The following is an 11,504-nucleotide window of genomic DNA, read 5'->3' as shown; positions in this document are numbered from 1 at the left end:
AAAAAAATCTAAATTAAAGTTTTGAGGTGGATTCATCTGTTTTAGACTAAGTGTTGACTACTTCTGTAAAATAGAAATAGTTGACCAAAGACAAGTTTTTCTTTTTTTAAATTTATGGTAAAATGGTAAAAGATCTGTAATTTTAGCGATTTAACTTTGAGATATTGATAAATGATCTGACTCTCGTTGTGTCTCTGCAGGTCGTGGCACAATGTGTACTGTGTGATCAATCAGCAGGAGATGGGTTTCTATAAGGATCAGAAGAGCGCCAGTCAGGGGATTCCCTACCACAGCGAGATTCCCGTCACCCTGAAGGATGCCGTCTGCGAGGTGGCGTTGGACTACAAGAAGAAGAAACACGTCTTCAAGCTCAAGTGAGCATCCCGATGATGGAAACACTCACTCTTTGTTTCGCAGACCCACATTGAGGATCAGAACAGTGCGCCGAACTGTAACTGAAAGATAAAACGAGGAACATATTTGGTTTGCGAATCTGACTGGTTAACGGATGATACAGTTAGTTACTCTTTCTCCTTTAACGAAGTTCTGTTTCTCAAGCAAATGCAGACTGAGAGGGGGCACCAAGGGAGCAGTGTGAGGTATTATAAAGATGCTGCCTGCAGTGAAGTGCTGCAATTTGTGTCAAACATTGCACTCCGTCTGTGAGTCATAACTCGGTCGCATCTTAACACAGAGAGCTGAAACAGTGTTTGTAGTTTCAGTTTCAGATCTGTTACCCATTGTGGACAAACATCCATAAATCTGCTTACAAATCATCAGGGCTGTCCCCGACTAAGGATGTATATAGTCGAATCAGAATCGTCAAGCCCTGCCTGTAGTCGACTGATACTCGAATCATGTGGGGGGTTACACATGGTAGCTCCACTTTAATCCTGAGAAGCTGCAGACTCTATTCATTCAATTTACACTCAACATTTCCAGCTAAACTGATGCTTTTTGAAGACCCTTGAAGCCCCCCCCAAATCAGAAGTTGAGCACCCCCATATCACCAAAATGGCATGATCCTCACGTTTCACTGCGAAGCTTCGACTGTGAGAATGTCCGTCGAATCAGGCTCCGCCCATTGAAGCATCGAATCTTCAACTACTGGGTGTTAGCCCTTCAAATCATAGAGAAAAGACACTCCGTGTAACTCAAGAACCTGCCTTTTCTTCATTATCAGAGTATATCTGTCTGTACGTACATAAGTACTCGGCATACTTTTAGTGGTGCAAGTTTGCCAAAAGTGTAGAAAAACTGAAAAAAAGAAACTCTCCAAAACTAAAGCGTGTGCTTATCCCCTAAACTGAATTAAGAATAATAATAAGTGACAAAATCTTACTTCCAAGGTGTGCATCGAGAAGGGAAATATTATGAAGTCAAAACTCTCAGCAACACTTGCAGTATAAAAAAACAACTTAGTTGTTGTCGTGGAAATTGTGAGATCAACACGTTTCAGCTTGCGGCGTTCAGCTGGGAGAGCACTCACTGATGTTTTTGGCCACTTTCTTGGACAGAACTCCTCCACAAGCTGGAAAACACCACATCTGACACTGAAGCAAACGTAAATGTTCTGTAATCCCAAAACTAGGAGCTAAAAGTGACAAATTCTCTGTGGGTTCCTTTGCACAACACGCATTTAATGCATTATCGACTATATCGATCAGTGAAGCTTTAAAGCGTCTTTAAAATTCATTAACCAGAGTAAAGTAAACCATCTGTAGATAGAGGAGTCCTGCACACTTCTGGTTATTATTTAATGCATTCTTTTGACTTCCACAGGATTACTGATGGGAATGAATATCTCTTCCAAGCCAAAGATGACGTGAGTTTATTTCTTTCTTTCAATATTATGGTGCATCCTTCTCTTTATATATTTACAGTGGGCACCATTGTCATAGTCCACCTCCAGGTCTCTGTCCTCCAGTAATTCGATATATTTGTTATATTAACTGTTATTATTATTATTGTTATAATTTTTTAAGTTTTGTTTTTGTGACATATTTAAATGTTTGCATTTTCTTTTAAATGCTCTTACTGACCCCCTCCCTCCCTCTCCTTCTCCTCGCCCTCCAGGAGGAGATGAACACGTGGATCTCGGCCATCTCGGCTGCCGTGTCAGGCGACAAATCGGAGGTCACGCCCAGCAGCCATAGCACGCCCGCCCCCGCCGCACGCGCTCAGACGATGCCAGCCTCAGTCGCAACAGCAGCGGCCGAGTCCAGCCCGGGCAAACGAGAGAAAGACAAGGAGAAACGCTTCAGTCTGTTCAGCAAGAAGAAATAGACGCTCCTCCTTTCCTCCTCCTCCCTCCCTCCTTCCTTCCTCTTCCCCTCGGTGCTGTTTGGGGTCGCTCCTCATTATCGATCGATCTTTTGTCAAATATTTGTTGAAGATGTCAATTGACCGAATTTTCGATTTAGAGTCAGCTTGTAGCAACCGATACTGTAACACCAAAAAACTAATAGAATACGCGCTCACAATTAAATAAAATTTACTTCTAAATGGATTTAAATGTTAACAAAACTGTTAATGTTAATAAATTGCCAGGTAGTTAATTATAGATCAATGAGCAAAAACATACATCACCAGTTTTTACTAATATTTAACTCATTTAACGACGAGGACGGTTCTTAAGAGCATCCAGCAGATACAACATAAGCAGTTGCTATGTTAAATAAAATCCCAAACAGCCATTTTCTCCCATCCTTCTAGACTTTCTTCCTTTTCCTCCTCTTCCTGTCAAAGCGTGACTCCAGCATGCAAGCTCCGAGCCAAAACTCTCCACTCTGTGCCTATCAACCGTCCGGTCTGGCTCAGAGCTACAATAAAGCTACAACACACCACCTGTATCCTCTGTTCGGTTTTTGTAAGATACGGAGCGGGAAAAACGAATAATAATAATAATTAAAAAAAAAAACGAGATCGGATTGAAGGAGAAGAATTTAAAGGGGGTTTGCAAATGCTTCAGGCAGCTGCTGTTAAAATAAAAATAAAAACCAGAGTTTGCCACTGAACAACAACACGATGTAGAGGAGTTCCCAGAATATTCCCGTTTATTATTCTTATTGCTATAAATTGTGTTTTCTATCTCCTACTCTTTTGTTTTTCCTCCTGCTTTTCTCATCATCCCAGCTTTTCGTCGACTACTGCCTTTTGTGGGTTTTGTTTACGCTCCCAGGCTGTCTCAGTTTTTTGTTTTGTTTTTTGCCGTTTTGGGAAGTTGTAGGTAGTTCCTGTTAGGGTCCATCTTCAGTTTTTGCGAGGCCTTGTCTTTGCAAGATGACGTGTATCCCTCTGTAGTGGGGAAAACTGAGACCACAGCGGGGTAAACCTCTGAAATTACGCCCTCTCACATGTTTGTAATATTACTTGAAATGTCTAACCCTATGGTAAAGTTTAAAAAGTACAGAGTCGTGTTGTGAAAGTGCTAAATGTAAAACGTTTTAACACGTGTTGAACTTTGAAGAGCAGAAAAAAAAATTGCAATTCAAAGGACAAACATAATCTTAAAAGCATTTTGTGCACTGAATAACTCTGCTTTTCTGTCGGTTAATTTGTGAAACAAACCTGTAAAAAGCAAATTATTATCATTATGTTGTGTGAAGTTCTGGTGCTGTCTATTTCCTGCAGCAGCACGGGAAGAACAGAAACAGAAAGTGGCTGTAATTTGGAGCGTTACCCTGCGGTGATTTGAACTGTATGTATAACTTGTGTATAACAAACTGTTAAAAAAATAAACCTGTGTTTTAATTTCACCTATTATTATTATTATTGTTACTACTAATGAGACCTACCAACCGTAATAAGCTTCATTTGAGTATAACTTTCTTTACCTTAAAATCTAACGATATGCACACTTAACAAATCTGAATGAAGGAGCTATCAAAGTCAGCGCAAGTCAACTCGATGGGGACATAAATAACTAAGACCAGTAAGAATCTTTGTTTACTCAAACTTTAAAGCATCCAGTAAGTTTTATTTTCTACTCTATTTACGTTTTTTGAAACATTTACTTATGCCCTTAGTTACTTGGAATGTGTTTTTGTTTCCTCCAGTGTGTATTTTCTGTTCCACAGTTAAGCTATGTCTAAGGTTTATTTAGTCTGACAAGTATGAAGGCATAGATAGTGCTATAAAAACATAATTACTTTAAGCATTGCTGTTAAGTGGACAAGTTGGTTCTAAAAAGCATTTACTGGAAGTGAGTAATGTTGCAGAATAATAGTCGCTTGCTTGTTGGCTTCAGCACACTTTTTATTTTATTTTTTTTTTCAGACTTTTGCTTGCAGTGAAATCTGTTCGGTTACTTGTCTACTATGGGAGTTCTTTAATGACAAAATTGAAAGATATTTGCTCTGTAATAAATCGGAGTCAAGATTTGAGAGCGAACAGAAACAGATGTGTGAGCGTGCTCATTTTTTAAAGGTAGAATTGTGACCTTTTTGTCAAGTTTTCACACCTCCAGTATGTGAACAGCCTTCCTGTCGCATGTTATCTTTAAATGTGCGTGCTTCAGTTTTGTAGTAGTTTTTTTTACCTTGTGTGCCAAAATTTCACTCCTCACTTCTGTTATTTGACGCAATAGCACTTCCCAACAGCCTGATGAGGGCGTATTCTATGGAAGCCTGTTTCCACATTTTGCAAAATATGCCAAAAACAGCTGTCAGAAAAGGTGAGTTTCGATTTCAAACTAACCACAAATCCAAACTTTTCTCTTAGAACCTGCTCTATTGAAGCTTGAATTGTTTTTTGAGCTCACTTGTACTTTTGTCATTAATTAACTTGCCAGGAAATCCCAAAGTGGAACAGGTGGGTGTGTTTGTTTCCCCCCACTTGGTGGTGGGGTTGGTTGGGTCGGGCTCTGGCTCTCTCAAGTAACTGAATAACTTTTCACCTGGTGATTGGTCCTGAAATGGTTCCTGTTTTGTTTCTTCTTCTTTTTTTTCTTTTCTTTTTGCTACATTCTCTGGCAGTTTGATAAATATAGTGTGCATTCCTGTCACTGTAACCATAGTACTGAGATATTTCTTCATATTGCACAATCAATAATGACACGATGGGGGTGGGCGGGGCCAAGGTTCTTAGGTGAGGTAGTCAGTGTGATGTGGACCAGGGGTCACTGCTAGTTGGATCTGCACCCGTAGACTTCTCCCCATCTCTGTTACATATGTGCAAAAAGCCATTAAAATGCTTTTAAAATGAACCAAACAGACTTTGTTTGTTTTCTCGTGTGTGTGTGTGTGTGTGTGTGTGTGTGTGTTCATAATGATTATTAACAACCTTAAAAGCTAGTTTGTCAAGCCAAACGCATCTCTTGCTGGTATTTCAAATAATAGCGGTTGACCTCTTGTGAAGACGCTGACATCCTAAACGCCACCTCAGAAGCACTGAACGCATCCAGAGCTATTACTGCTAACTCTTAACTTTATGGTAACATGAGTTGCCAATGTAGCCTTTAATCTCCTACATTGAGTTTACACAGAGTAATCCTTTAGATGTTGGTGTGTGTGAAGTCTGCAGTCCGGCTGGGGTCTCGGCTGTATTGTGTGTAGCAGCTCCAGGGAAGCTTTCTCGCCCTCCTTGAAGCTTTGTTTGCAGAATCTGACCACGTAGCGAACCCGTCAGAAGTCAGCGAGCGTGCTCTCACACCACATGTTTGGTTTTTTTTCTGCCTCACAACTTGTGAAATTAAGCTTGCAACCCTGAAACTGGATGTGCAAACTTCAAAACTGAGTTTGCAGGCAGAAAGTTAAACATTCAGACTTTAAGCCTTTAAGCACAGACATAAGGAGTTTAATGAACAAGCTTAAAAAGCTAAGAAGGCAGGTATAAACCCTTTTTTCAAGCCCACTTTTATGAATAATCTAATATTCTTCACCACAGAACCCTGCTGTAACTTTGTAGAGAAGCATCTCTGTCCAGAGAAGAAAGGGACAAATATGTTAGAAACTGTGTTTGCTCAATGTTACAAGTTAACTGTGAGAGTCTGATCTCTTTCCACACATCTGTGCATAAAACTACACATCTGCAATGAGGATGATTAGTTAGTGGCAAACACGCACTTTGGACACCTGCACTGTGAATGACAAAAGGCCACAGTGACCTGATATTAAAGAGTTGTCTTTCTGGGGAATTTAGAGACACTGAGAGAGAGCAGTCTCAGCATTTTTGACTACAACTTGTCTGGGCCTAACTTAGTCTAAGACCGAGACTGGACTCAAATACTGTAGTCTGGCCTGGTGCCTGATGTGCACTTGCCACATTGCCACCAGCTGGGAAGGCTTGAGGGACGTGACTGGAAGCAGAAAGTAGTTTCATGTCTAATTTTTCTATGCAAGGCTCAACCTCCTTCAAAATCCACATTTCAGGACTGAACCTGTCATAGTGGGTCAAAAAAGTCCGTCCCATTTCAGAGGTGTCAAGTTTAGAGGATGGTCCGGACAGAAGCTTCCCAAAGTAGAATTTAGTTTGTGATGCTCAAAGAGGTGACGAAGCATTTATTTTTTAAATAGTTAAAAACTGTCCACAGCAAGGTCTGTCAAGAGTTAGAGACATTGTTTTTGGAGAGAAACACTGCTATTGAGTTTTTGAAAGAGAGGAATCAACTTTATATTTGTCACACAAAATTATACCCAGTACAACACAAACTACAAAATTAGTTCTCTGCATTTAACCCATCCTAATGAGGAGCAGTGGGCAGCCACTGTGCAGAGCCTTGGTCTAATGGTTCATGCTGGACTTGAACTGGCAAACCTCTGGTCCCCAAGCCAAGTCTCCATAGACTGTCTGCTGAGCTACTGAACAGGTGCATCTCAAAAAATGTAAATATCGCGGGAAATTTATTTAGATTTTCTTCTGTAATTTACTTTCATATATTCTAGATTCATTACACATGAAGTGAAATAATTTAAGCCTTTTTGTTTTGTTTTAATCTTGTCGATTACGCCTTTCAGATCAAAACTCCAGTATCTCAAAATGTATTAGAATAAAGAATTTACAGAAATGTCGACCTGAGAAGATCTCTAATCAGCTGATTAACACATGCAAAGGTTTCCTGAACCTTTCATCTCTCAGTCTGGTTCTGGCGCTCACAATTAACTTTTCCATGATATTCTAACTTTTTGAAATGCATCTGTAAATGTTGAATGTTTTGAACAGAACAAACTAAATTCCATCCGCCTCCATCTCCACTGGAGATGTGGCAGAAATCTCAGACAGATACCAGACAATCACACCGAGGGAATCGGCTTCAGTCTGCTGATTCTAAACCGTTTGTTCCCTGCAGACGTCACAGAGTTTCTAACCTCATCAAACCCAACTTTTCTTAAAACCAAATGACCAAAAGTGTGTGTGTGGGGAGTAGATTACACTGGGAGCTGGGATTTGTCAGGATTACAAACTGCATGCAGAGTGTTTAATTAAACACGGAGACTGTACAGAGTCTTTGTCTAATGTTTATACTGTACATTCTCCTTCTCTGAGCATGTTTTATTTACAGTAACACAACTTATTTATTGATCACATAGAAGCGATCTGAGAAACCTAACTGGAGGTGCTGATGTGATGCTTCCACATTGTGTCTCATTTATGTTGGGAAATGTTTAAAGAATATTAGATTTTCAAGCAGACATAGACTTTAGGAACCAAAACGAGTTGGGATAAAACGCCTCAACATGTAAATAGACTTTATTATTGTTTATGGGGTTTTTTTTCTGCTGTATTTGTGATTTTATTTCTAAGGTGAACTGTTCTATAATACTATATCAAGTCACTACAGATTAGCACATTTTTGTAGGCGTGTCATTTTTCTTCTATTTTAAGGTCCTGGCAGCTTTATACTTTGTTAAATTGACAAAATGAGACTTGCAGCTGAGTTTTGCTGGAAAAAGGGACACAATGCATGTGGAGTAAAAGACAGAAGCAAACAAAGACAAATAGTTCATAGAAAGTCTTGTGTCATGTGTCAAAATGAACAAGGTTTTAGCTTTTTGTTTATAGTTTGTAGACTCTCTCTTGTTCCTGTTTTGGCACTGCTGCTGAGTCTTTAACTGAAGCCTTTTAATAGAAGTGTTTAATCAGCTGTTTACAGTTCAGTGTGTTTTTGCATTTTGGCCACAAGATGGCGGCTTTATACTAGTAGAGTACAGATAGTTGAGATGCTGCATAAGTTGTGCATCAAGTCAGAGCACATTTTGAAACCAGTGTTACAGAGGGCATGACCTAATAAATCATTATAAATCAAGTATAGATTGGGCTTACCGGCAGTAAATCAAGTAGTTAAATTTTTTAATATATAGTATTCTCGAAGGGGGCATTCAGCATGATGAGTACTTTTAGTATTTTAAGTCTATTTTGATGCTAATACTTCTGTACTTAAGTAAGTCTTGAAATTGCCACAGGGGCGACTTTGGCTCAGGAGATAGAGCGTTAATCGGAAGGTTGGCGGTTCAATCCCCGGCTCCTCCAGGCTACGCGTCGAAGATACTGAACCCCGAATTGCCCCTGGTGGCTGTTCCACCAGTGTATGAATGTGATGTAGTGTAAAAGTGCTTTGAGTGGTCGATCAGACTAGAAAGGTGCTATGCAAATATGGAGCATTTACATATTTGTTCAGAGGTATTGTTACTTTTACTGAAGTAAAAGGTCTGAGTACTTCTTCCACCTAGGCAGAGCTGACATAACATTCCCTTTTGTTAAATTAATTGTTGGACTATTTATTAATTTCTTACACCGCACTGTACCTGCACTGTAATCTTTATTATAGCAAATTTTTTTCCTCCTATTTTATTTTACTCTAAAAATCCAATTTATGGCTCTTATGTAAAGCACTTTGAATCGTGTTAGTTGTTTCTAAGTTGCATTCCACCAGTGGCGATGACAACCGAGCAAACTCCATCCACTGATGAATGCTATGTGATGCGGCTGAAAGGTCCTGAAGAAATCTATAAATGACCCTTGAGTCATACCACTACCTCCCTGTGTCGGCTGTGTCTAATCTCTGAAACAATTCACCTCAACATGCAGGCAGCAGCACAGCCTGACCTGTTTTTGTTTTGCTGCAGCAGCTGTTTCCATCTGCAGGCGCGTGTGCGTGTGCGTGTGTGTGTGTCATCATGGAGCCCAGAGGTAAACACAGCCTTTACCTTTTATAATTAGATGTGTTTGTTTGTGTAACTATAAAAATCCCTCATGCTGCTGTCAAGGTGAGGACAGACAGGAGGGGAAGTCCTATTGGAGCAGAGGTTGGATTAGTGTGTGTGTGTGTGTGTGTGTGTGTGTGTGTGTGAGATTCATGTTTACTCTGAAGTCAAATTGATTTGGTGAAGCTTGAGCTAGTAGTTAAGTTTGTAGTTTACTAACTTTATATTTTAATGGCATCTGATGACTATATTTTCAAGATATTGGCTAAACAGGATCATCAGTAAAAAATTCTCTCTGAACTGCAGTTGAGAAGAAGTAAAAGGACATACACAAGTTCAATGGAGAAGAATTTAATTACAGTACTTGAATAATTATACTTCCAACACTGCTGAATACCAGTTGATGTGTCTTCTTTATATATTGACTTGTTATAAACACAAATACAGAGTTACATTTGAATGATCCAAATGGCTAAGCATAATTTCTGGACAAGGTCAATTTAACAATAAATAAATACTGTCAAGTTAGCAATTATAAATATGCAACAACCTGCAAAAACACGTGGTTAACGTTGTGAAAAGCTTGCAGTTTGGATTAGGTTTAGGCACTAAACTACATATATTTATAAAGCGTACAGTCTGCACTTTTTACAGTAGATAGGTTAATAAGGTTTCTGTTTTTGTTGTGAGTCAGACTGGAGCTGATTGTGTTGCTCATGAGCTCCTCTTATTGGATCCACCCACTTTGCGAGTCTTATGGACTTTTAAACAGCTCTGCTGGGTGTGATTATTACATCTGGGGTAAACATAACAACAAAAGACTCCAAACTAGCCCACACAGTCATTCCTAGGCGGTCTGTTTTAATGAAACTCAACTCGTCTTCTGCAGAGATCAAAGTTTTCTCTTCTGTCCGCAGTGTTTAGACTCATAACTATCCATATGTAATCATCAGCTCCTCACTGCTCAGGCTTTCCTGAATCCTGTGACAATCTCTGTTTCATCACTTTCTGATGTGTTCATCTCCATGGGCATGTTGGGCCCATTTTAGACGGGCTGAAGCCACCATAACATGGTCCTAAGCCCCCCAAAATAATAATAAGAAATATAATTTTTAGATTTTTATTTTTATTTTTTTACAGTGCAGACATGTACTCAACTAAGAGAAGCAATAATATTGATAAATACTATAGAATAATACAAATAAAATTTGTATTTATTGGCTTAAAATAATCCTTCTGGTTGTTTCCACTAATTCATAATTTAAATCCCTTCTGAGGTCGTGCACTAGGACTTTGAGGGAGGCTGCTTTTCATTGCTGATCTGCCGAGCGAAAAACTAAACTAAATTATTTATTTATTATATTTATATTATATAGCAATTGTAAGTCGCTTTGGATAAAAGCGACTACCTTATGACCTGAGGTAGGTGTATTGGTATACAGTATATACAATATGACATAGTATGAACAGCACTGAAATAGAGAATGGTGAATAAATAAATAATAAGTGGAAACCAGTAAACAGGTGACTGATTAGAGGCAGAGTTACTGGGTTATTGCACAGGAATTGTTCCCGACACTGTGAGTCAGAAATCAGCTGTTCATCAGAGTGATGGCTTGTGGGAAGAAACTGCTTCTGTGTAAATGTAAATGTGTGGGTGACTGCTATACACGAACATATACCCACAGATATACACACAGGAAAATATAATTTAAAAAAAAAGCAATCATACATACTGTACATGTATCCCTACATGTAGTAATAATTACTCCAAATGTAGTAATAATTACTCCTTCCACCGTCAGGTTATTAAATTCCGACAGCAGCCACTTTAAATAGCATCCTTATCAACAGCTTACGCTTGTTGTATGCAGCCAAACTACAGAGCAAAATCACACTCTGATTGAACCAATCCATTGGTAATCAAATAGCATTCTTTGGACCTGCAACCTGATCTGATAGAGAGAGGAATTAGACGTGGAATTACTTTATCACACATTTCCATGAGCAGCTGGGTAGTATTTAAGTCACAGCCTACATAAGAACTCAGTCTGGCCTAAGTGAATTCCCCCCATGCAGCGCTGATGTGTCTACAAACTAACATTACATGTGTATCGGAACCATTGTATTTTAAGACCAATATAATTGGACCCACTCACTTTTACTGTCTGCAATCCAGCTGTTTTTCACCTTTCAGAGTGTCAAATCCTTTTCACTTGAGAAATGCAATAATAAATTAAGCTCCGTTCTGCAGCCGTAACTTTCACGCTGCTGCTTCTTCTTCAAATCCGTTCCAGATCTGAAAGCGACACAGAAGGACTGAGAGCTGCCCTGACTTCAGCTCTGTTGTTTTTAGATTTT

General features: G+C 39.3%; 1 protein-coding gene across 2 annotated transcripts in view; it reads left to right on the top strand.

The window, feature by feature from the left end:
- The window catches only part of sptbn1 (spectrin, beta, non-erythrocytic 1), a 61,098-nt gene extending 55,892 nt beyond the window's left edge, over nt 1-5,206 (top strand). For both annotated transcript variants that reach the window (XM_046065811.1, XM_046065812.1), the window contains 2 exons: nt 1,783-1,825; nt 2,077-5,206. In XM_046065811.1, the coding sequence (XP_045921767.1) occupies nt 1,783-1,825; nt 2,077-2,286 (253 nt within the window). In that variant the 3' untranslated portion in view covers nt 2,287-5,206. The remainder of the gene's footprint in view (nt 1-1,782; nt 1,826-2,076) is intronic.
- Nucleotides 5,207-11,504: the final 6,298 nt, after the last annotated feature.

This window comes from Micropterus dolomieu, linkage group LG12, assembly GCF_021292245.1.
Source record: "Micropterus dolomieu isolate WLL.071019.BEF.003 ecotype Adirondacks linkage group LG12, ASM2129224v1, whole genome shotgun sequence".
Lineage (NCBI taxonomy): Eukaryota > Metazoa > Chordata > Actinopteri > Centrarchiformes > Centrarchidae > Micropterus > Micropterus dolomieu.
The sequence above is the reverse complement of the archived record's forward strand: the minus strand, read 5'-3'. Positions and strand labels throughout refer to the sequence as shown.